This window comes from Tyto alba, unplaced genomic scaffold, assembly GCF_018691265.1.
Source record: "Tyto alba isolate M040663 unplaced genomic scaffold, T.alba_DEE_v4.0 Super-Scaffold_7, whole genome shotgun sequence".
NCBI lineage: Eukaryota > Metazoa > Chordata > Aves > Strigiformes > Tytonidae > Tyto > Tyto alba.
This window is the reverse complement of record NW_024881328.1, coordinates 42,345,686-42,372,048: the sequence shown is the minus strand read 5'-3', so window position 1 is coordinate 42,372,048 and position 26,363 is coordinate 42,345,686. Positions and strand designations below refer to the sequence as shown.

The window sequence follows — 26,363 nt, the reverse complement described above, 5'->3', positions numbered from 1 at the left end:
GTAAATAACTTTCCCTGTTCATAACAAACAGGATTCAGGAACCTTCTGACCTGCAGGAGCCTGGAGCGTTTTTTTTTTAAGGGGGCAAAAGAAGTAACTAGTGCTCATTTTTCATGACGGGGTGGTCAGAAGTAACCCCGGTGGAAATGAGAAGAAGGAGACGGAGAGGCAAGTGGCTCAGAAACTGTGCTCAGCAGGCCAGGGTGGAAAAGACGGCTGTGAAGACCTGGAAAGCAAGTAACAGCAGTTCACATCTAAACAAACAAGTTCTTTTAATAGCTCTGCAACTTGAGCGTTCAAATTAATATCATTTTACCCTGGGAAATATCAACATCTAAAGAGCAATGCAATGGTGGGATTTTATATAATTTTTAGACTTCTGGTCCCTAAACATTTTATAGCTAAACAAGGCATATCTCAGTTTTCTCTGCTATTTTGCTTTTATTTGGTAGGAATGTCAGTCAGTCTCAAGTCTTTTTGGTGTTTTTTTTTTCCCCTCTTCTTCACCTTCTTGAAGACAGGTTTATGCTAAGAACCATCCTCCGGATTTTTTCTTCGTTCTTTAAAATATTAGCTTTTACAGCACAGATCTTGTCTTGCTGGTCTTTAATCAACTGTTCCAGTTCAGCCAGATCAGCTTTTAATGGTTCTACAGCACTGTCTGTGATGCTGAAAGAGACACAAAGAGCGCAATGTTATTGGAAACATTATGCTGCTTCGGGTTACTTAAGCCTCCAAGAAAGTACATTCAATACCTGAAAGTTCACAAAGGATTTAAGTCGCGCCCACCCTCCCCGAAAGAAAGTTTGGAAAAAGAAGCACAAAGGCAAAGCTAACAACATGGACAGAGGAGAACATTGCTCAAGAGAGATCACCCACATTTCAACAGTAAACAGTCACTTCTTGGCTGATCTGGTTTTTCTACTGAAGCCCTTTGCAGTTATCTCACCCTGCACCAGCCATACGTCAAGCACCACTTCCATCCTGCCCAGCCAAAAGCTGCAGCCGCCTGGCCCAGGGATGAAGCAGCTCCTGGCTCGGTGGGATACGGCCCAACAAGGACCAGAGCAGCTGTGGGTGCCCCCTCCCTGGAAGGGCTCAAGGCCAGGTTGGACGGGGCTGGGAGCCCCCTGGGCTGGGGGAAGGGGGCCCTGCCCCCGGGGCAGGGGGGTTGGCACTAAGTGATCTGTAAGGTCCCCTCCAACCCAAACCGTTCCGTGATTCTAAGGACACCCACCATTTACAGGAGCTCCTGGGTCCTACCATGATACACACGGTAACAGCCACCCCCGAGGGCCTGACCGCAAGTGCTTAAAGGAGAGAAACACGTGGCTGAGAGGGCAAATAGAACTGCTATTTCCTACAATAAACCAGCAAGGCAGCAGCAGCTGCCAGCAGCACCAAGCTCCAGCAGGCAAGGTGTACGGCAACTGACCCATCGCTAGCTGCTGACAAGGGCAGGCAATCCCACACCAGTAGGAAATTTAAGAAATCCTAGGCTAATAAACCACAACTACACTGATGCATCTGAAGTGAATGGGGCTGTTTGGCTTTAAAACAAATGTGCCCCCTTCCATAATGCTTTGCTGATCTTCAGGAACGCTGAACAGCCAGGGGAATGACAGCCTGAACTAGCCTGCTGTCATTCTGAATTACCCAGTCACTTTGAGGACTCATTAGCTAAAGTCCACATCTCAAAATCATTTAGCTTTCCCCTCCTTTCTACCACATTAGCATAAATCACAAAAGGCACTGCTAGAAATTGCACTAACATTTCCCCAATGGGATCCCTTCAATTGTCTTTCACAGAAGCAAAGAAAACAGAGACGTGCATCCAAATTCCAGTACATATGGGAAGCATTGTCTTCTTCATGTCTGATACTCTGTAATTCTTTCCTGAAGGACTGGACATGCCTTAGCACTACACTGATCCGATTAGGATCTCGTACGAAGCTTTCTGAAGCCGTGCTGCAGCAGTCTTGGCTCACGAAAGGCAACCGAGTGGCTCTGCCGAAGGCCTGCAGGCTTGCACGAAACAGCGGGCCGCTGTAGAGCTTGGTCGGACATAAATCTGCAAACAAAATCAGCGGGGCAGTTCCCTCCTTCCCGCTCCCAACTCTCCCTCCGCACCCCCGACAAGGAGGCGGTCTTGTCCGTGGTACGCCTGGGAACTCGGGGGACACGCGAGCCCAGCGAAGCGTGGACACTCACCGTGCTGGGAAACCAGCTGAAGTATAAACACCTTGTGTGGCAAGGCCAAAGTGGGTCCCACTGAGCAAGCACATGCCTGGAGAAAGGCCTGAGACTTGCTCCGCGTCGCTAGCTGTGGCACTAAGGTGAATGAGTCAATGCCTCAGTTTCTCCGACCGTAAAATAAAGGCAAAAAAAAAAAAAACAACATTTCCTTTCCATTTTCAGGGGCGGTGCTTTCTGAGGTCAACCAGAGTTTTAAAGCCTGACAAGGTTGGGGGATAGAAGGTGCTATGTAAGCGCAAGGAATTAACATCATTACACTTTATATGTGAACCAAAGCCCTAATTCCCACCCCGGCCAGTGGACTAAGCCAGCAGCTGTAAATTTCCAACGTTTAACACATTGCTACCTACCAAGATAGGACTTAGCTCAGAATACCACCCATAGCTGCTTCTGCATGAATGAAGCACATCGATGCAGGGAGCAGCAAATCTAACCAGGCTGACCGTGACTCCAAGAAGATCGATGTCTAGCTGATGTTTAAAATGAGAGGACACACAACTGGAAGGGACATTCTGTTTTCAAGAAGCATTAAGGACACACTGCTGAGACAAGTAAGGCCAAAGAAACTGTTTCCAGGCTTGACCTCCTTGTTTCTATTATACACATCGCCTTCACTCTCCCGGCTTTCCAATGTTGGTTTTTAACCTTGCACAGAGAACAACTGTTATTAAAACCACTGCAGAACACGCTGAATTCAGTGGCACAAATGGAGCAGGTTGTGATTCAGGAATCCGCTTCCAGTCCCAAATCGACTTCGTTTACTAAGTTCCTCCCCCATTGCTCCTTATATATTTGTGAGAAGAAACCAAAATCAAGCCCTCTCATATCACACAAACATTCGCACCTCTGCTGTCATGTCCGGCACGTGAAATTGAGCTGAGAAGACCTTCAGACTTTAACACTTCAGAAAACCATTCAGACTGCAAAAACTTATCCCCAAACCACAAAAAATGACTGACGACAAATTTGCTTTGAAAAATGAGTAAAACTCTCCCCGCTCCTCAAAACAGAAATCTGTCTCGAGAGATAAATCAGACTTTCCATGACCACACTCACCTTTGCTCTCTCTGCAGAGCTGCTGCATGCTCTCTGTTCTCGTGCCGCCACATCTGCAACTCGTTCTTCATGGCATCCATGTCTTCTTGAATGTAATCCATGATCCTGCCAAGCGTGAGGGCACTCTGGCACAGAGTCTGAATAGAGACCTGAAATTTCTCAATTTCTTTGGCTACCAAGTCTCTCTCTTTCTTCCTAGCTGCTTCCGATACAAAGGGCTTCTCCTAATAGGAAAGGATGAATAAGAAGGAAAGCATCAAAACTAGGGAAAACAGGTTTTGCACACGAGGTATTGAATGAAGAATGGTTTGGAGACTGCTAACTGGGAAGTATCTGGAGAAATGTTTGATGGTCCGCACTGAGAGAGAAGCAGCAATAGCCTGGAATTAGATGAACAGAGTGCACGCCGTATCCAAGTCACCACTGCTACGGAGGACTGCTACAAAACGGGGCGGTAACATCAGCAATATTAAATGGCTTTTCAGATCACGAGCGCAGAAAAGGAAAATTAGCATTTGATCCCCGAAATGATCTCGCTGATGTTGTTGATTCTCCACGTGATCTTTCCCAAGCAGCGGGCGTAGCGGGCCGGGGGGAACCTCCTTCACATGCAGCCAGGGTTTACTCCAACTATTTCTATACATTGAAAGGGAAATTTCCGTGGCTTAATGCGGCATCATTCAACAGAAGCTCTCAACAGCCATGTAATACTCAACAACGCTTTGCTTATCAATCTGCTGCTGCCAGTGGCTGCCAACTATGTTTGCTGTGTACATCACACATCCTCGCCGCGGGGCAAGGCTGGACCGACCCCACATCCCTCCGGAGCCCAGTACAAGGCCTCGGTGGATTGACATTTACTCAATACTGCTGCAAGCCACAGGGCATAACACCACTGGGAAAAAAAAAAAAAAAAAGGTCACGTTAAACTCTGGAGGAAGAGGATTATGAAATCTGAAAGGCAGTCATGGTTTTGCTGCCACTTGGGAGCTACAGTGGATGCTGAAGGGCACAGCCTCCTCCTCCTCTACATCGGTCCCTCCAAGATGCTTTCCTCTCCCTCCGCTGTCTGCATCTGGATTTCCAGCTCCTAATGCTGGTCCTAATAATAGCACTTCATGCTGCACAGCTAAAATAGACGGCGGTTATTCCATGCCTTGTACTTCTGTTAACAGTGGTTGTAAAATCACGCAGGCTGCAGATGTGGCCTCAATAAACTCCACTACTCAAAAATAATTTGGTCTTGTGCGCGCTCCCCTCATGTGCAGCCAGCAGAGTCTCTGTGGTCAGTCTCCTGAAGTTTCCTAGCTTGCTGCAAGTTAAATAACAGAGAAAGCGTTTGCTGCAGCGGCAAAGTCACGAAGAGCAAAAAGATGCCATAAAAAAAGCAAAGTGATGCCACATTACTAACACCCTGTAATAATCTTCTTCCAGGAAAGCCTTCCCCGAAGACAACAATCACCATTAAAGAAAAGTCTGCTGGGCTTTTTTTCCTCCCCCATCAAGAAAAACAACCTAATTTTTTCTTTCTTTCCAAGAGCCCTACGGGTCGAATTCCCAATCCGAGTTTTTAAGACACACGAAGCTTTTAAGACACACGAAGCTTTAAGTAAAGTTTATTTAAAGTCATTTCGGCCGTTTAATGCATACCAGGGAACTAGAAAGGTCTTTCTCTGCCACCCGAAGCACAGGATCAGCCAGTTCCTGCGCGCCGTTCCCAGCGGCCAGGTACACAGCGAGGCGGCAGCGCTGGGGCACCGAACCTACCGCGCTGTCCCCTCCTGCCCTCCTACCCACTCGCCCTGGCTTCCTGCGCGACCTGCGGGGCTGTTTGTTCAGCTGCGTTTGGAGGCAGCAGGGACTACTGCCAAACACATTTCAGCAGCCCTTGGCTTACTGATGAACTCAGATACGTGTATATATATATATATATATATTTAAAAAAAAAAAAAAAAAAATTACTTCTAAAGAGTTGGAGGCTGAGATTTACTTACATCTGATGCTTGTGTTTTACCACACACGCGGCGCATGAAAACCGCGGGACTTCTGAGCTGACTGGGATTTTATAACGTGAAAGTTGTTTAATTAGGAACTGGGCTGAAGCGACAAACGCCGCTGAACTTGTGGCCTTCGCTTCCTAAGTCAATCCATGAGCGCCGGCTAAACTGTTAAAAGTAACACTCATCTTAATTCCTTCTCACACAACCCCTACCCCTCTCACAGAAGCAGGTGTTTCATTACACTACCCTACACAAAACACGTTATTTAGACGCTTTCTGGAGCCATCCGTGTGGTCGCTACCCTTTACGACGCAAAGCTGAAAGGCTTCTTGATGCGAGCTGATGGCTTCTTGACCCACCTCATCCCCCCCGGGGGGCTGGTGAGCAGCCCTGTTCCACGCACAGCTGCTTCGGGGCGAGCAGGTCCTGCCCCCCCCCCGGGCTCTCCTCCGTGGCCAGCGGTGCTCCCAGCGCCGTCATCTCCCCGCTGATCTTGCGGCTCCGCAGAGCAGAGGGCTTTTGCCCGGGTGCCCCCTGAAGGCACAGATCACAGCACCGGGTCCCGCACACCAGCCGTTTACGAGGGCTCAGCGCACGTCTCCTGTCGACAAGAGTTTCTCTCCTGGAAATATTTTTTTTTTTTTTTTTTTTTGGTGCCCCACCGCCTCGCAGCAGCGAGTGAAGATGTATGAACAGATCCGCGCTCTCGCAGTGTTTCAAAACCCTTTGCCCTCTATTCTAACTCTCTTTTCCCAGTCCTTGGCTACGTGTTGTCCTCTACCAAAGCCAAAGGGAAGGCTTAATCCACGGCACCATACCTTCTGCAGGTAACTGGGAAGTTACCTCTGAAGACAATCACCTTGGGTTCAGCAGCGGAGCAGGGTTGTATCAGATCCAACGGCTTCCCAGGAAGAAGCCCCACTGCCTTGTTTTCCCCTCTCCTCCTGAATGCACCAAACCCTTACTACTTTCTTCCCCACCACCCGTTATAAGAAGCCACAGCCAAGAGACAAGGAATTTGTTTCCAATACAACTATCTCGGAAGCGAGAAGGCTCATCCAGTCCACTGCCTGAGGATACAGTTCAGTGTGTGAAAACCTGAAGAATGCTTCATTTTTATTTCCCAAATGCCAACTTCAATGTTTCACATTCTTGTAGCGCTGGTGTGACCTGGTTACCTAGCCACACTTCTCAACGTCAGCAAATATGGTAGGAAAATAAACAATCAAAAAAGAAAATCCCACAATTCAGTAAACAAGAAAACCAGAACTGATTACTTTAAAACACAGATCCTGCTAACAATCTGAAATATTCCATGCTAAAACACAGAGCTGCTTGAAAAGCTCAGGTGGAAATAAATCGCTGTGGAATATTTGCTATGAATCAGGAAGATGCCCTTAAATATTATAAGTATTAGTATTAGTAAATATTCACAAATAATTTTAGTGTCCCTGTAACTCCAGCATACTCTTAGCGTCGTTCAATTCTTCAAAACTGACATAAAAAGCACAAGATATTATCCAAAGTCATTGCAAGTACTGAAACATACTACCACTAAAAATCTTTTTAATACTATTCAGACTTAAACAGGTACATCAATAGGCTTGTTAAAAAACCCCTGTGTCTTTGAAACATGCTATATGATATCAAAGTGGTGTAAGAACATGCAAGAGTTTTTCAGTGTATCTCTCCTAAAGCAGAAGCACTTAAATTTCAAGCTCCCAACTAAAATTTCCCAGCAGCTGAAGGCGCAGTAGCTCAACTGGCCCAGTGCTGTCCCTCCCCACGCGAGTTAAGAAATAACCATCGATTCTTTCTTTCATTTCACTAACGCTTGTGCTACCAAGATGCCACGTTACATTTCCTGCAGTCTGCAGAAAGCTGAGCTCAGGACAGAGAATCATCACCATGAAGCCCTCAAGTTTTGCCAACTATTCCTGATAGAAGTAATTAAGAGGGAGGAAAAAAAGCCATACTGTCTGTTCTCAGTTTCACGGTTACAGTTATGGGTTAAAATCTACTCGGGACACTTTTAAATCACTAAGAATTATGGCAGATGGTTTATTGCAACAGGCAACGTGGGTGGTAAGAGTCCTGAATGCCACCTTTGCTCGTTTTGCACAAACATGTAACAGGATATATTCAGTTTTAAGAAAAATGCCAGAATCAGAATTGTTCCAGTCTATTTAATTAGACCATACACCTCAATGAACTCTCCTTTCACAAAAGCCCAAGAATCAATAAATTATCCCCATATAAAAGACTGTATCATTTCTGTAGACCCAACACGCTTCCTTTCCTTCGTGTTTTTCATAAGGCACCAAGATAAATGTTTATTTTGGATCCCTGGGAAAAAGTCTGCCTTTCCCATTACCTCAATGTGAACAGAACACAACGTGGACTCGGGTGCAGGGACCTGAGAAATTGAAAAGCAAGAATTTTCTTTTTCATCAATAAAGTGGAAATTTTCAACGGGGCTCCAGAAACCACCAGAATTTACTTGTGTTTAATTTACCCTCCCTCAAGCAATTAGTATAAAATTGCAGTGTGCACAGCTCCATCAAAATGTATCATTCACAAAACATCCATTTCCAAGAGCCGAGCTGTTGAGGGCATCTGAAGTGCCTGATGTCTACAAAGCTAAGGAGGTGATAAGATACTTCTTTTCCCCACTGTTTGAAATGTTTATTTCTAGAAACGGTATTTGCTTATTTTTTATATAGCTTCTCCTTTGTTTCCATTTTTTTAATTAACAGTTTTTAAATATGAATCAAATTAGAACAAGCATCCATCAAGCACTTAATAGTTTCTACAGCCCCTTTTAACTATTGTATTATGTCCCATTATGAAAACAGACCCAAGTAATCATGGTTTTATTGAGCTACACCATTTCCCCCCTACCTCTTTCTACAGGACAGGACAAACTTCATTTTGGACAAGTAATTTTGATACATTCAATGCAAAAACAACAAGGTGGGTTTTTTTATTGTACAAAATATTTTTTTGATCATAAAAGGTGTTTTCTTTTCCTGGTTTTTACAGAGTCTGCATTTTAAGTAGATTGTAACTATCCACTAGGGATCACCATAAGAAACTCTTTTACAGAAACACAGGGAAAACAGTAAATGTTAAATCATTTCAAATGAACAGGATGCTTTTTCTGCTTATGCCAGGTACCGAGTTCACTAACAGGCCAAGGAATCGGAGACACAGTGTTCTTTACCTTCAGATTTACCAGTCGGTCTGACCTGCTTCTGAGTTGGAAGGCACCAAAAGAAAATAAAAGGATAGCTCTTTAAAGGGGGAGTTTTTTATTATTTGGGGGGGGGGGGATTGGGGGTGGAGTGGTGGCAGTTTCCACCCCCCGCCACCCCCACCCCCCCCCAGTTCACATTTGATACCTCTAAAAAAGAGCTGGACTTTTCAGACGTATATAAACAGCCCCCCTCAGCCCCCAGAGCCAGTCTGCTTTACTTCACATTCAGTCCGTGCTGGGGAGAGGTCAGTTCATAAAGCGTCGTGTATTTGGTGCAGTATTCAGCACAACCCTACGAGTCTGACCACACACGTGCCAAGAGACAACTCTAGCGGTAATTAATGACAGCAGACAGTGATAATTCAGCCATCGTGGCATACTGGGTGCCAGGCCTGCCCAGCTTCACCTTTTCTGCCCCCACTGCTGAAACTCTGGGTCTACAACCTCCTTCTCTTGAAGCATCGGCCTCTTTCCCGGTCAAGGCGAATTCGCGACAAACCTGTTCCTTGTGTTAAACACCTGCTTCCACACCAGCCTATGCCCCAGCCAAATCCACTGAGAAGCCTCTTGAAATATGGCAAAGTCACCTGTCCTGTGTCCTACAACACACCGCTGCCACACAGCGCTGCATCCCCTCCTAGGGATGGAAATCACAGCTGTCCCACTGCGCTTTTACACATCCTTTCTGTTTAACATACCCATCTGCTGTCTCCTGTTGTATTTATACCGGACCCACGGGGGAGCACAGTTTGTGTTTTTGTGCGCAAAGGCCACAGCAAAGGAGCCCTGACACCAGGAATATCACAAGAGCGACGAAGAAACCCCGTCCTTGTGTTCAGAGTTTGTAACACAATTACTTGGGGACCACAGGTTTTTTCCTGAGAGTCGGGGGCAGCGCAACAAGGACACTCAAGAATGCAGTCATTCAGTCCAGGCTCCTGTGGTGCTTGTCTGTAACCGGACTGCTGGGTACCGTTCCCAGTTTTGAGGAACTGCACGCTTGCACCAAAAAACTTCTCACTGTAGCTTTATCGGGATCACCGCGCTAACGGCACGTCATCCCGAACAGAGCTGTCGCACAAAGATGAAAGCCTTTCTGCAGGTAACTCCTCTTACATTTTACTGTCAGCATTTCTTACGACATATTAAGCTGGCAGGATGCTGAGAAGCTGTGGTCTTGAGTGGTGAGCCTCTTCAAAATACTTAAGTGGGGGGGGCACATGAATACATCTGGTTAACATGACATATCACTGACTGGAGGGGACAACCAACGCAATGTAGCTGATGGATTACTGTAAAAATCAACGGCCTGAAGAACTTTAAACAAACAGAATCAGCAATGATTGTGTTTGTTCTAAGCTTAGAAGCGCGTACTTAATTTATCACACTGGTAATTAAAGTTAACATTACCCAGGTGCTAAGCTATTTAATATCACTTGTTCCTCACAGAAACCTCAAAGCTGCTTCTTTTCTGAAGCCCGTGAACTGCATTTGGTAGTGCAAAGATGGGAATTCTGTGATCCCACTTGCTTAAACTATTTAATAACCTGCCTACATTTTCCACACATCAAATAAATGAAGTGGAATACAAAATGTAACATCTGTTTCTTTCTCTGTTTAACATTAGAGGGTTAGATTCTAAACAAATACATTTAGAAAGTCTTTTTAGGAATTTGTCAGGCTGAACACAGCTAATCAAGGCAGCAAAAATCTTGTGTATTTCCAGAATGACCTCTTTGTTTGACCTGAAAATTGTGTATATTATTTTAAGTTTCTGCACATGCAAAACCTAGATGATGAAAGTCCCAGTCTTCTTTCCTTTTCTCTTTCTTTATTAAAACTTCTTAAAAAGCAAATGCATGTTTGGGAAACGCAGCACATAAAAGGTTCCAGAGGAATGCTTTTAACACAAATAAATGCTCCTCGGCAATCAGCAGTTAGGAGTAAAGGTGTGAAACATCCCCAGAAGCTCACCAGTGTTGCATTTGGATTAAGTATTAATTCACCAACCTCACCCAATTGCTAGCTGATTAATCCACAAAAAAAATCAGGTAGATCCATTGATTCTTTTTTTTTTTGCTGAATATGGGACATCATAAAGTATTAGCCAAAAGTTCCAGCACTTGGACTACAAATGTTTTTTTTTCTCCCTTCATTTTCCCCACTGGCAGAAGAACAAGGCTTTAACGACTAATGAAGACTGGGAAAATATTTCATTTATTTTGTATGTATTGAAGAGTTTAACAAAATGAGGGAAGATGAACTTTCTTACTGACAGACACAAGGATAACCTTAATTTCACCAGACGTAATTTCCCGAAGCAAGTATTCTTTCAAATTTTCCCTGGACTTTTGGTTACCTTGCTGCAAAATACAGAAGTACAATTACATTTTACTCTCCAATGCATAATATGTTTTGGAATACAGTTGCATACTGATGCAGAACATATTTCTTCTGGAGAGTCTGATGGAAAACAAATTAAATAAAAGAGCTGACAGTCTGGGGAGAAATGCTCAAACCCCAGACTGATACTGCTTCCCAGCAGACTGCAGAGCTGGACCTGGCACAAAACCTACGGCCATCTGAACGCAGCACACTGGCCAGAGTTCTCTGACCCATTCTCGCAGTCCCACCAACATAACAGGACGTGGTTCCACTCGCCTGCCTAGACCACTTGGCACGAATCCACCACTTGAAACCCTTCCTGCTTTTTAATTACTTTTGCTGCCTCTCTCCAAAGACGTTCCACAGACCAGTAACTATTCCTCCCAGAACTGCTGGTCTGCAGTCTCGCAAGAAAAAAAAAATCCCGCCACTGCCTTCCTCGTGATGTTAGGAACATCTCTCAGAGAGACATGCTCGTGATGCCAGATCCCCACCTGCGACCCTCTGCATATCTAGTCCCTGAAATATTCCCAGAGGCAACACCATGTTGGAAAGGTATTTTTTACTTTTACTCTCTCCTGCGTCACAACGTCTCCATCCTCTAAAATAAATTCCCAGGATTCAGTAACGTCTCCAGCTCATGTTTTCTGAACTACATCTGTCAAGTCCCAGTCACTAACTCTGAGCATTTTTAATCATCTTTTCCAGTGATTTTTTTTTTTTTTTCCTCTGCTGTCAGGAAAACCACGCTTCTCCTCTTTGGATCGAAATGACTTCAACAACATAATTTGAAAAGCAGTAGCAGCAAAGAAACTTACTGCAGTAGCAGCCAGCTGCTTGGATATGAGATCAGATGATATTCCAGGAGCTTAGCGTTGTATGCAAGTTTTCACGTGATGGACCAGGAAGTCAGCACGTTTTTTTCCAGAATTAGTTGTCTATTATCAGTGCTGCTACCACAGATCAGTGCTTCAAAAGATGCAACAAAAGATAAACAAGGACTGAATGAATGTTTTAGAGACTGAAAATGGGCAATGGGACTAAATGGTTATTGTAGAAGGGGACAATTGTCCACGTGCATTTAAAAAAAAAAAAAAATCTAAGGGGTTAAAAGGGAATCGTTTCAGTTAGTTAGTTACTCTTATTCAGAAAAAAAAAAAAAAAAAAAAAAAAAACCAACAGAAAATTTAGCACTAACACCAGAGGAAGCTTCCCGAGCATGAAATCCATGCAGTTTTGTAAACCCTCCCCCATTGTCCCTTTCTATGTCCAGTGTTTAAGTTGACAGGACAAAGACTGAACAGTACAGCCTACAGCACAGTTATGTACTGGCAGAAGACATTATTAAATGAACTATTACCAAAACTGAGACTCGAGACTGACGATTCAACAGCACCACCTAGTTACAGAACCAGGAACAGGAACAGCCCTATCGCTTGTCCTCGCAAGCGCCAACTCAGTAAGGAGCTTTAGAGCTGCTGCATAAACACAGCAATAGCAACTTTTACCCCCTTCTTTTCTCCAAGCAGTTAGATAAAAGGCAGGACTTATTCAAGCAGGCAAATTTGCGTATCAGATGTATTCATCAGAAAAAGCCAATGCTATTTCAGTGGCCAGTGCACAGATACTACAAGCTGCACATTTATACCAAATGGTATGTGATTCGGCAAGTTGGATAAAGCTTTACAACAGATTATGAGTAGGAAACTAAAGGTGCTTTCCTATTTTAAGGAGGATTAATTTTCTTCATTAGCTTCGGCCCTTGCAATACATGAAAGGAATTCTCTTCCAGCCAAGCAGGCCGGGATCTCAGACAGTCCCAAACTTCAGAGAGGAGGATACTCCCCCCAAGGGTCTGATCTGCCACCCCAACTTTCTCAACTTGCTGGGGAAGAAATGAAAAGGCTGGTCTGTGTGGCAGCATAACCCATTACCACCGAACACAAAAGCATATGGGAGTATCTCTATTTAAGAGGAGAGAATTGTTGATCTTGCCCTCCCAAAATTCCCATCCTAAAGGTTAACACTGTGTCACTTTTGCTGCAGACTGGTGATTGTGAAGTCATACAGGTTCTAGATGAAACCAGGTTTTTAAAACAGTGTTCTGTCTACCACGGTTTTAGTCCACGGTGACATTTTGTTTCCTTCTGCTGCAGACTTTGCTCGTAACCTATCAAATCATTAATCACTGCCAAATTACTATAGTTGATAAAGCCAAAAGAGGCAGTCAAGTGGTCAAGGTTTCAAAAGTCACTACTGATGTCGGCCAGCTATTTGAAAGAACTTGATGCTCTGTGAAAAGCTGGACGCCTGAGGTCTGAAACGCAGCATCTTAAAACAGTATGCCAAACTACAGATCACTACTGAAAGAGACTATAGGTAATAAAAACCTACGGTACTGAATTAACATTAAAAAAAAAAAAAAAAAAAGGATGATGTGACTGAAGATTTAAGAGTTCATGAAAAGCACTTGCCTTTACAAAACAACATGCACCTGTCTGTATTTTTACGACAGCACTCTGCAATGCATTCCTCAGTGCCTCCTCACCAGCACATCAACCTAGCTTAGTGATTGCTTTTGGTTTTTGACCACTGGTGGACCCTTCCCAGACCCTTTATAAGTGATCAAAACAACAAACAACAACATAAAACCCCACTAAAACCAAAACATACTTTCCCTTTCCCAGCTATGAATTGTGGAAAAAATCAAATCAAATAACTTCATAGATTCAGACCTGAATGCTGGGGTATGCTAGGACATTACTAGAGAAACACTTGGTGAAACGGAAATACTTTATATGTTAACTGTACCAGAGATCCCAGAGATTTTTTTTTTTTTTTTTAAGACAATGATAATAATTGCTGGGCAATAGAATACTGCTCTTCAAATGCCTGGAGGACAAGTAAGATTGAAACAATAATGGTGCAGCTGTACAAATGCACAGTGTGCCCTACTACATCTAGGGCAAGGCTGAAATCAGCAGACTTTGTTCTGGAAAAAATAAAATAGGCTAAAGAAGACTCCCTGAAAAATTTTACTGAAATACTGAAAAAAAAAAAAACGAAAAGAAAACAAACCACAAAAATTAAAGGGGAGAAAGAGAGAGCACTACACAGAGAAGGCAACTATCTGAAAGACTAATGGAGAAAAAAAGCAGTCTAACACATCAAGCAAGAAAGCTTGATATTAAATGGCAAAAAACACATTTAAATCAGAGAAAAAAGGTCACAATTACAGTATTTAATTCACAGTTCTTTGAAGGCCATTATCATCTTACCCTCTCTGTTGTCTTTGATGATTTCTGTGACGCCTCATAATCTTTCTTTGTTTCTAGGATTCTTTTTACAAGCCCACCTGTTGAAAAATCAGTATATTTCTCAGCACTGGTTGGCACGAAAACATTGTTTTAAACATTCAGACAATAAAATCAGAACCAACTGCTTAATTTTTCTTTTATGTAAACAATTTTTAGAGCCACATGAAAAGCAGTCGATTATGCATTTTAATTACCAGGATACGAGGCATTTATTTGATTTATTTTCTCCACTATCCTCTAAATTTAACCGTATCATCAGTGTCATTTACTGAACGGCTCCTTGGTACAGAACCAGGTCCTTGAGCTGTATTAACACAAAGGCTTTTCCTCTGCACCCCTCTTTTGGATAAAACCAAGAACTGCATGGTAAGTATACAGATAGATCTTTCTTTGCGAGGAATTTTTGGATGCAAGTTAAGTATATCTGCCTAAATCACATCCAGTGTAACCATAGTGAAAGCCCCTGAATCAGAGATCGCAGGTCACGCGTAAGCACAGATGTTGTTAAGAGCCGGTCCACCGATTTTTTCTGAAAGCTTTTCTATAACTTGCCTTGAACATCCAATGCCATCTCGTATCTCAGAGCTGACAAGCTGTACCTGACACTGTAGAAACACTAATTTATGAGTTTTATGCAGAATTTTAAATCCTGCTGACATTAAAGATGTATAGAAAATCTGTGCTTCAGTTGTAAATCCAGCTGCACAAGTAAACAAGACTGCATTTGATAAATAATTTCTGGTTTTCTTGCAAAAGTTGCAAGCTCCTACCCTCAGGAGGCATTTTGCTGCTTTGTTCAGCATTTTAAGTGTTCAGCATTTGATTGAAACCCATGATTTTATTCTATATATATATAAATATATGTAAATGCAAACATACCATGCTTTTGATCCTCAACCAGCTCCCCTTCTGGCTCCTACACATGCAGGAAGACAGCTTTAGTTGCAAAAAGTTGGCATTGCTATAATACACAGCTATTCAAAAATACTCAGCTAGAAGCTACTTAAACAAGTAAGTTACAAACAAAGTATGGCGAAAGGTTCTATAATTCGCAACACGAACAGACCGTTTCCGTGTCTGGCATTTCTGGCAGCGGCAGTGCTGCCTCCACCACAAACTGGTCATCATCATCGTCAGAGATCTGCTGGTCTGTGATCACGTTTGAGACTGTTTTACCACTACCACTCCTGGAAGAGACACGATGAAAACCTATTAAGATCTGTCCAAACATGTTAAGATCTACCCAGAATAGAGGAGACCGCAGTACCCTCCCTTCCTCCCATAAAATAAAGCAGCACCAATTAAAATCACATCAAATTCTGTCACTTCCATTCACTGCCCAACTCTCAAAAACAGGTAGCCATCCTTCTTTTGCAAAAGGATGCGTATTTTCCTTCTAAACACACTAACTACTTCAGGGACTGGCACTTATCAGAGATCAAGTAGGCCGTTTTGTTTGCAGTTTCAAACGGCTGTTCCAGCCTTTTTTGAACATGGGATATTCAGTGCATGTTACACAGATCTCTTCTAGTGATAGTTTAGATCAATGTTCTAGGGTTTTCAGTTTCAGAGTTCCCAAAGGCAAAAAAATTAAATCATATTTTTGCACTTCCAGACATGACTACCAACCACAACTTTTAGATAATGCACTGGATGTGCAGGAAGAATAAACTAAATAAAGCGGGCTTGAATTTTCCCCGTCCGCAGCAGCAAGCAGTGAGGTGATCTATCCTAAAGCTGTTCAGCAGCAGGTGAGGCACAGAAGATCTGAAAATAGTGTGGCACAAGAGCTAGAAACATCTGCTCTGCATCTCCCACATTCCTTACCTTTCTGGAAGTAAGACCTCTGCGCTTTCTTGACGTTTTACTCGAGGCGGTGCTGGTCTTGCACTGCTAGGACGGGGAATACGTCTGCAATAACAAAGAGGCTTTTTCATTTATATTATAAAAGGAAGGCTCACATGTCCTCCAAAGCAACAGACGTGTACACACACAAGCTGAGTAAATTAGCCAATGCATAACAACGCTGAAAACAACCCCAATATACTATCCACTATCGCAGTACTTGCTATCCTAGCAGGAGTCTAGGAGAATCTGGAAAATGTGTCCTAAAACAGAAAAAATACGATTCCGTGTAAAACCACCACTTGATTTGTCTCACTAAAAAAATAACCTGTATAAAGCACGCTTGTTTACCATTAACAACAAATTTAGCATTAACAATACACAGCGCAATGTAAACAGAAAAAAAAATTTTTTTTTTTTGCAAGTGAAACAATTACACAAGCCTTTGCTGGGAAAAGAGAAAGAAAATTGGGATTTAAAAAGGCAAGTTCATCTTACCCGTAACACCATACTTATGAAATGCACGTATGTAATGTAATGTTCTTCTCATTAGACTCTCCACACGTCCCTCATATTTTAATAACATTACATCGAAGCACTTGGTGGATTAAGAAAATACGTCCAAAACACTTCACAATGTTCAAGTTTTCTTTATAGAAGGAAATGAAAGCGAATAAAGGGAAACCATACGTGGGATAATATTTATTATTATTCGGTACCACTAGCAGAAACATACTGCTCCAAGTTTCCTTGCTGTTTTCAAATGGACTGACTGTATTACCTCCAGACACATCATAGTTTGACTCCAACAGAATAAAGGACAGGAACAAACCTTTGGACGGGCTGAGGTGGAAGATCATTAGGTACTACCCCATTTTCAGATGCTGTAGGCTTTTCAGAAGCCACATTCTCCGCTTCTCCTTCTATTAAACAAAACAAACATGTAATTTTGGTTTAGCTGGCAAGGCAATTCTAATTTTCCTTGCAACAGTATTTTGAATCTTATCAGCACTACACTTGAATGTGTGCACCCCTGAAACACATCACATGACAAACTTTTAAAATTAGAAATAAAATTCCATGAGCTTATATAAAAGTTAAATATCTTGTGAACTTCCAGGTTTTAAAACATCTTGGAGCATTCACAATTCAAAAGGGACACTGAAAAAACATTTAAAATTTCTTTATTCTTTATTTGTTTCTTAATATTGTGAAATTCCCTCATCTGTAAAAATGACATCATCTCACTCAATTCTTCCAAAGCTGCATGGTAACATTTGCAATATTCGAGTTGCTCATTATACAAAATCATAAGTGGAAAAATGTATTTAAAACCCCTATATTCTCTATGCTGGGTTTTTTTTAAAACCTTTATTTTGTTTAACTTCTTATTTTCCTGGTATTCTTAGTTGACCCAGATTTGATCAGGGGGTTGGACTGGCTGACCTCCATCTGTCCGTTCCTTTCAACATCAAGGATTGTATGATTTGAGGACGAGGGCTGCTTCTGTAATCCCACCATAGTTATGCTCTCCATAGGGTTGACCCCATTTGCAATTTAAATCCGACAGAATCAGTTTAACCGCTCCTTCCCAGTTGATAAGGTTTCCCTCTGAGTTATTCTGACCAGTGCAGTTAATGACACGAACCCCCACCTGCCAAGCTCAGGTTAGACCATTCTCTGAAATGGCAGAGAACAAGCTGAATGACATCTTTGCCTTGACAACCTGTGTGGGATTACAGACACCATTCACCACTCCCTGCTCTAACGCTTCTACAGATAATTTTAGTAGGTAAAAAGTGTTCAGTGCTCTTATATTCCATCTAGAAAGCCTGCTCAGATGAATAATTTGTCAGTATTTCTTCCGTGTAACAGCACACACGGAAAGGTCTCCTCTAACACTACTGTCCACTTCAGTGTCCTTCTGCTCTGAAATCACCAAAAAATGGCACTACTGAAAGAAAAAAGGCCATGGCAGCTGGGTTTTTACCAGCCCAAATTTAGGCAAAGAAATGTAGGTATCTTTCAGAGAGTCTACTGCATTCCACTTCCCTAATGGGTTTGATGCATATTTTCTGAGCAGTCACTTCCCAGATAGGGCCTTCTGATTTAAAACTACCGGACACTACATATACCACATTTTTATACAGTATATTAATTCTACATATGGTCCACTGGAGAACACAAGATACGTAAATACACCTAACAACTGTAAGTGCTAAGTTTTCCCTCAGTCTTACCAGTACAGCAACAAGCACCGTGCATCAACCTATCTTTGAGCCGTTGGGACACGAGCTCAAGTGGTCCTTGTGTTAAGACCGAGCCAGGCCCAAGTCAGAACGTTGTGCTGTGGTGCTGGCTGTACCGTGAGCTTCTTGCACTTCCCTAATTTAGCATCCCCGCCTAACTGACGCGATAAGGATTTCAAAATTCCCCTTCCGCACAACGAAAGGTATTTTCCCACGTGATGGAGATCAAAAAAAGGATGGAGGAATAAAAAACAGAGGTCTGCTCCTTAAAAAAAAAAAAAAACAAAAAAAAAACAAAACAAAAAAAAAAAACCAAAAAAAAAAAAACAAAACCCCAAACATTTGATTTTGCATAAAGGCTCTGCTTGGAGCCTGCACATGCAATCACAGAAGCCAAGACAGCCCACTGGTGACCGTGGGTACCCTGGGTAAGTCAGGCCAAACGCTTTGGCAGCCTTCATGCAGACAGGCTTAGGGAGAGGCGTGAACACATCCAAGATGTTTAATTTTCTGTGTGCTATGTTCAGTCCGTTAATAGTACAGCCTCACTTCTGCTGGAAAGCCATCACTGATCTTCATCACAGCAGGTTGCCGCAGGTTTGTAGAAGCACATACAGTCCTCCCTTGCCCCTATACACACCCAGCTCCCAGGAAACAACGCCTGCAGGAACCACTATTTTTGCTTTCCAAGAAACAGCTACCATTAAGCGAGGAGGGCAGCCTGCTAAAGAAATTTAGCTTCTGGAGCAGTTACCGGCCATAGTCAAGGTCTCGGCTGATTTCGTGCTCTCGCTACATCCCGACATGCATCACGCTGACGTAGCAGCTGCTCACGAGGTAGGAAGCCAACAGCTGCAAGGAGTCCTGCAAGCATTCATTTACTCTGTGTGAAAAACGAGCATCTCTAAAACCTCGTCTCCCTGGTTCATCCCAGCCCCGCAGCACCAGTGGAGACAGAGCAGTGACGGTGTCGCAGCACAGTGCTGTGACACCCACACAGAGCAGACAGAGATGCTTCAAGCACCTCACATATATCAGATTTCTAGGAGATTTCCAAATTCACTATTAATGGTGAAATTATCCAGTTAGTTGAGGAAAGGTTTTGCGGATGACCGTCACTCTTAATATGAACAGAAGCCACAAACACATCAAGAAATAGGAGGAGGAGGGAAACAATGTCATGTACTGACAAGAAGAAAATGGAAAACTTACTTTTTATTAATCTGGTTGCTGCAATAACTACCTGTAATATATTGCAAAAAGTTCTCCACGGGTTCCCCTTATTTTCAAGTTAGAACCCATAAAGTGCTCATAAACTATTACTTTTTTTTTTTTTTTTTTTCTCCACACTTAACACAAAGCACTTTCATGCACGGCTTTTTGGTATTATTCTTTTAAATAGAAACTACTTGAATAAAGTCTACTCAAAGCATTCAAACACAGCAAAACTATGATTTGTTAGTTTAAAAATTCTTTAATATATAGAACAGGGAAAACAGCACTGAACTGGAAAAGTGATTTATTTATTAAAAAGCACTTTTTTTCTATTACAAGTTTTTAACTATCATTGATATGCTCAGTGCTGGTCTTTTGTCATTATAATGTCCTGAGTCACTGGCAAATTCACCTCAAAATAACAAATACATTGATTTTTCAGATAAATTATATAAATTCTTGAATACCATTCTGACCAAGCTAGGCATAAAGCACAGAACAAGAACTAGAGCCAGCTTTTTACTTGAGAGCTACTACTGGGGCCTGGAGAATAGGGACAAAAACATCAGGGAGTGATTCCAACAAACTCACCCTTCTGTGCTAAGGACACCAACGTTCTGGTCGCTAAGCTGATCGCTAAGCTGAACACACTCATCAGATATGCAACTTTTTAAAAAACTCAAAAGACAGTGGACGATCGAAACGTTTGCCTTGATCGAATATCTGAACAGATATTCCTGAAAGTTAAATGAAATGTGTAAAAGGTGAACTGTACAAATCTGTACAAGAGGTTTGAGAGGCAAAGGCATGCCAATCTACTTTGAAGTAGGAAAGCACAGGGACTGCTCACCCTTCAAAGTAAGTTTACACAGTCCAGAAATATAAAAATTAAAGGTCCAGAGGAAGTTGAGAAGCAGTTCACAGAATGTAATACTTTTTTTAAGCAGCTCCAAGTACCCACTAAACGCTTGAAAACCTTGTGGAATAACTATCTTCAGCTCCTGTCCAACTAACTCCGAAGGTAGGTTTGGAGTTGCAGGACAGGGATGGATTTTTAAGCAGTTTCAACACTCAGTTTCCGTTTCATTCTACTAGAGTTAGCTGGAGTATAAATCTTAATGCACAATTAACCAATCAAACAGTATCGTGGACCAGCTACATAAGCAAGACAGTGCCTAAGCACCTTGTAAGGACTGTGATTTCCAGGATGTAGTGACGAACTAAGCAGAGTTTCAGAAGTTTCCTAAACCCTCCCACCAGTTTTAACTGGCACTGCCACCAAAATAAGCACTCCTGCCTTCACACTTCCCATTCCCTCCAGTTAGTACATGCATTCACACGCTGCCTGAAGAACTGGATCAGCACAACTCGGTTTAAGATACTGCCCTCCCAGCCCCTGTGCCAAGGTGGTGGAAGGAACGTTCATATTTTACACATACACCAGTTCTCTGCAGATGGGTGGTAGGTGGCTGCGATGGCTCGACTGAATGAGTGACAACATCTTAAGGTTACTTTGAAATAACTTTAGAAAGGAGCCTGGCATTACTCCTCCCAGAGAAGTATACCTCAACATAATTACCAAAACTGTGAGAAGATAAACTGTACCAGTGAAACTCCCAAAAAAGCTCATTTTAGAATTTTAACAAGGTTCAGAAAAATCTTACATAATCATCAGCTTCTGAAAAAGCCTCATGCAGGCCTACACTTTTATAGAGTGACCGTGAAATCCAACTCCTCCTCTCTTCTTGCCACAGTGGGTGCCTTTACGTGTACATGTCTGAAGAAAGCAGAACCTAAGTAACCTCATGAGTGTATGAGCAAATAGATGGAGCAGGTCAAAATACCCATTTGCCAGAAAGCTTTAAAACACGTATTTCTTATCTAGGAGGCTACCATGAACTAGCCAATGAGGACTTCTAATGGAGGACATCACAGGAGAATAACAGATATGCTAACAAATTCTCATTTATAAAGAAAAAAAAAAAAACAAAACAAAACACAATGGAAAGGTTCAGAGCCTCAATGCTCAGAAACATAACATAAGACTGAAGCAGAATGCAGAATACTCCAAAAGACCTAGGACAATAAGTTTATTTCAGCCAGTAAACGTTTTCAAAATCCTGTAAGTTATTCTTCCTTTGGAAACTTTAATTTGCAGTTAACGACACAAGCACACAGCAAGAAGGGACAGGTGATCACTGCCTTCTGATTACTCCAAATATCATCCAATTTAGCCATCTGCAATGACTATTCTCACTGACTCTTGTAATTGATTTCACATTCCAACTGTGAAAGCTATTAAAAGTGTGAATGATGATTTCATCTCTGTAAGAACTGACATAAAATTAAGGTTTACTGATACTATGCTACACTATCTCATTGAATAAAGCTGAAAATAAAGAACGGTCAATACAATATTTGGTTCTTCTACCACCTGAGAATCCAATCCAAATCAGTAATGAATCTGGGGGTACTCCCTCTTACATGCATTCAAATTGTAAACAGAGGAACATAAAGTTATATTCCATAACAGATACATTCCAATAGACAAGACAGCTCCAAAATATTAAAAGGAATTAGCATGGAAGTTCTCCCAGTTGTGTAAGGTCACACAAATGTCTTGGCCAACCATCTACATTTCATTGGACTGACACAGCTACGAGGCCCTGAAGGCCGCAGGTGGACTGGGAAGCAGCCTTTGACCTCCCATATACATGGTATCAACTCTCTCAACTAGGTCAAGCATCTGGATCTGGAGAAAACAAAAACGCAGCTTTTTGCTTAAATCTCAGTTCTTCCTCCTACATTTTGCCTCTATGGCTCCACGTATATTGTAGCTGGATAGAAATACCTCATTAACAACGTATGTCTTGGGAGCTATATACAACTAGGAAAAAAAAATGGAGAAATAAGAATGCAGAGATGGAATTTTCCTCTAAAATCTTGTAAAATGCAAAGACTAAGTGAGACTCCCAACCACTCGTACAAAAAGGCAACGTGTAGTGATTCAGTTCCTACACAGAACAAGTCGCCAGGGGAGTCAGGCGCAGCAGCCCTGCATTTTCCTTGGGACACTGTAAGCACTCGTGGCTCTGAAAACTTGCATAAGAATCAGGAAAGAGAAAATACAAGTAACTGCTTTATCAGGGAACAAACATTTTCCAAACCAGGACGTTAATCACAAGATGTGATTAAAACACAGGGCAGCAGTTAGATTAAGTGTAAATCACCCTCCTTTAATCATTTCGCTGAATGGATTCAAGTTTGACCTCGAAGCACTCAAGTTAGACTCTCCAAGGCAGTCAAGTTTTTATTCTCCCTACCTTTCTGCTTTACTGCAAGTCCTGGTTCAGCTTTCTCTTGCAGTTTAGCAGCACTGTCCTCTGAAATCCTATCTGCCACGCTCTTTGTTTCCACAGTTCCTGTAACAAAACAGTTTATAGTCAAATAAAACCAAAGACACAACAAAAATTGAAACTAAAACGTCATGCTAAATACCTGTTACACTTAACTATTTCTTTAAGGACTATTCTAGTTTAATAAGCCATCTTGAGTGTAAATAAATAACATTCCAAGTTCACAGACTTTTTACATGACCGCTGATTGAACTCCTCATGCTACTGCAAACTAACAGCAACTTCTTCAATTCAGAAATGATTTACAGGTATTATTTATTAGCTTGATAGCTGGTGAAAAATTACAATATTTATCTAGTAAAGTCAAGTAATTGCTAAAATATATAATTCTCTTTGTATACTACTTGGAAGGCATAATGCATTTTGGTTTGTTTCACAGGCTTTAGCTTTAATCATATTTCATACTAAAGCCATTAAGAAATTTCAAGCAAGAAAAGCTGATTTCTGGTAGCTGAACTGCACAACTTGCTGGTAATGTCATAGAAGAGCCTAGTCCACAAATGATGTTCAGTTTTGATGCCAACTAAAACAGTTTTATTTTTGGAAAACAAAAAAAAAAAAGAAAAAGAAAAAAAAAAGACCATTTCATCTACCAATTATCTTAAAATAATTCCCCCAGTTACAACAGGTTGATGCTGACAAAAGCAAAGTAACACACAGTGGAATAAAGCTGAAATATTCAGTTATACATCTGATTTCTAAATTATCTGCCCAGGGAAAAGAGACATTCAGTGTGAAGGGATGGAAAGAAGAAATAATTCAGCACCATTTGTACATCATTCCTGAAAATATACACATGCATGTGGTCAGGAAAAGTTAAACTATTCATACAGTTTGTCAAGATACATATAGAATTGGTATAATTAGTCTTCTCATCAAAAAGACACACACCCCCCACACACACACCCCTTCACTTGGAGTATATGTTCAGTTCTCACATTCCTCAAAATACAGCAGAAGCACAATAAAATCAGAAATAGGCAATACAGGTACAGAAGGAGCATGCGCGTTTAAAACTGAGGTACCCAAAGCACTGCCCCAGAGCTGAACCCAGGGCTTCCAAATCTCCTTCTCTGCAAACAGGTAACTGTAGTGGAAAGTTAAAGTGGAAAGGTAAAGAACAGATTTATAGGGACCCTATCTACAGCCAGGACACCTCAGGTAACATTTCCACCACCAGAACAAATGAGCAAACAGTTTTGATAGCATGGAAAAAGATTTACTAGATAGAGCCCTGCCTAATGCTTGGGGTAAAACATCCAACACTTACAAAACCAGTGATTAAATCACTGCATGCAGCAGAAAGCTGAAGCTTTCAGGACATACAGATCAATAGCTCAGGATCCACTCCTCTACCCACGCCACAGGAAACATCCACAAAGATACACAGTCCACTGCAGCAGAAATACTGAGTTCTGCTAGTTTAGGAGATTAACCACACCGCAGAGAAAGGTCAACCAGCACTTTCATTTACCTGTGCTAACGCCAGGGTGAATTGTCATTTAATAAAACTGAAACTACCATTTAAACATTCATCACCAACCTATACAGCAGTGCTACAAGTTATCCGTAAGGTCTAGAGCTTAGCAGAAAAGCCAAACCAACAGTGGAAAGTGAAGCATTTTACTCCATATTTTCCGTTTAGGAAGTAATTCAGCGTCTGAAAGGAAACCTGTTCAGATCTCAGTTAAGAGCAACTGCAAGTTTAAAAAAAAATTGTTCGATTTATCAATCAACTCCTAAATGAGCAAAAATGGTCTCTATTGTATGATACAAGTTTTGCTGCAAGGCACGTTGCAACTATAAAAGCAGTCATTGCCTTCGTAGTAACAAATGTAACATTAACTAAGGAAAAAGAAAAACAAACCCCAAAACATTTGCTCCAATACCATGAGGAATTTGTTCATAATAGAGGTGAGCAAATGCTGGTGTAACTTGTTTTAATTACCAGGACAGCAAATATACCTCTTGTTTAACTAGTCCTCCATTCACCACTTTTGTTTTGTTTATTATAAGTTTAGTCAGGACACTATCCTTTTTGTGTTCTCCTGTTGTGCGTTTTTTTTTATCTCCAGTTAATATCAGAAAAATATAGAAAGCTCTGGTCATCATCACCAGTAACTACAGAGAACAGTGTGCAACAGGCATCATCACAGCTCCAGAAGGTTTTTACTACCCTCTGGATGACTCACTGGAGCACCTATGAGACTTACTACTCACCTACTGGAGTCCTGCTGTGTTAGAACAAAAAGAGGGCTAATGCCCTGAAGTATTTATCTCTTAGGTAAACTGAAGTTTGAGTGCCCTGGCTTCCTGCATCATGAAGAGAGGAGTATTTTAAAATATTTACCTTAAAGGCAAAACACAGGATAAGTAGTTAACCGTATTTAATTTATCAGAAAAACTGGATCCTGATTTTAAAGGGACGATCCTATAAAATGGGGCATGTCTGGTCACCGTAGTTTAGTGCCAGTTCAGGCTATAAAATAAATATTCAAATCTTGGGAAATAAAAAAAGTTATAGCATCAGCTAAGGATCACTAAGCAGTAAAATAAGACTATGTTTAATGGAATCCAGACGGTATTTTTCAGCTGCAAAATTATTAAAACCTCACAGCACATAAGTACATGAGATGTGACATAAAACTTTCAATTTTCAAGCACCAACTTGAATTAAGCTCCTAAGTCAACATCCATTCATATCCAAAGTGCCAGATCTTTTCCAAGGCATTTAAGGTGCCTAAACATCTTTTTAATTTTTTTCCCCAAAGTCCTTTTGAAAACATGGTTATAGATTGTTCTGAAAACACTACCCAAGCTCTGATATGACTTCAGTATTTTGCCTCAGACACACGGAAACCTATGAAAACAGAAACCCAAAAAACCATGGATGCTTGGGAAGACACACAGCGACACACAATCTCTTTATATAAAATAGCAGTAGTGGCATTGGCAAATTAAGTGTATGAAGATCTTCATGCTTTATTAGTCTAAACAGCATGTCCTTAGCCAGAGTTAGCTATTTAATAGGTCTCAATTCACAGGTGTTATTGTATCTTCTGAACAGAGATGTTAAACTGAATAATACAGTGACTTCTGCATGAGAAATAAAATATCGGCTCCCAGTGAAACCAGTGAGAGAAAATTTGAATCAGAGTAAATAATCAGGTCACTGAAATAAGAGTGGGGGGCGGGGAAAGGCATTTAAAAACTGGCAGAAATTGCAGTTACACTGTCATTACATGAGGTCCAGGTACCAGCCAGTTTTATTCCTTAGCTACATCTGTCTCTAGGCTTTTTCTCTTGGCTTTCTTATACAAAGGGCTAGCAGTAGTAAGTTTAGATTCCTTTCTTCCTGATGTGAAAGT

The 26,363-nt window shown here is 41.7% G+C and overlaps 1 protein-coding gene across 4 annotated transcripts in view; it reads right to left on the bottom strand.

The window, feature by feature from the left end:
- Positions 1-247: 247 nt before the first annotated feature.
- The window catches only part of TRAF3IP1 (TRAF3 interacting protein 1), a 45,954-nt gene continuing 19,838 nt past the window's right edge, over positions 248-26,363 (bottom strand). For 2 of the 4 annotated variants that reach the window (XM_042784255.1, XM_042784258.1), the window contains exons 8-15: positions 22,903-23,001; positions 16,948-17,038; positions 16,098-16,181; positions 15,337-15,457; positions 15,150-15,186; positions 14,232-14,308; positions 3,313-3,536; positions 248-669 (exon numbers count right to left, since the gene is read on the bottom strand). In XM_042784255.1, the coding sequence (XP_042640189.1) occupies positions 504-669; positions 3,313-3,536; positions 14,232-14,308; positions 15,150-15,186; positions 15,337-15,457; positions 16,098-16,181; positions 16,948-17,038; positions 22,903-23,001 (899 nt within the window). In that variant the 3' untranslated portion in view covers positions 248-503. The remainder of the gene's footprint in view (positions 670-3,312; positions 3,537-14,231; positions 14,309-15,149; positions 15,187-15,336; positions 15,458-16,097; positions 16,182-16,947; positions 17,039-22,902; positions 23,002-26,363) is intronic. The other 2 variants (XM_042784256.1, XM_042784259.1) reach the window with 2 other exon arrangements.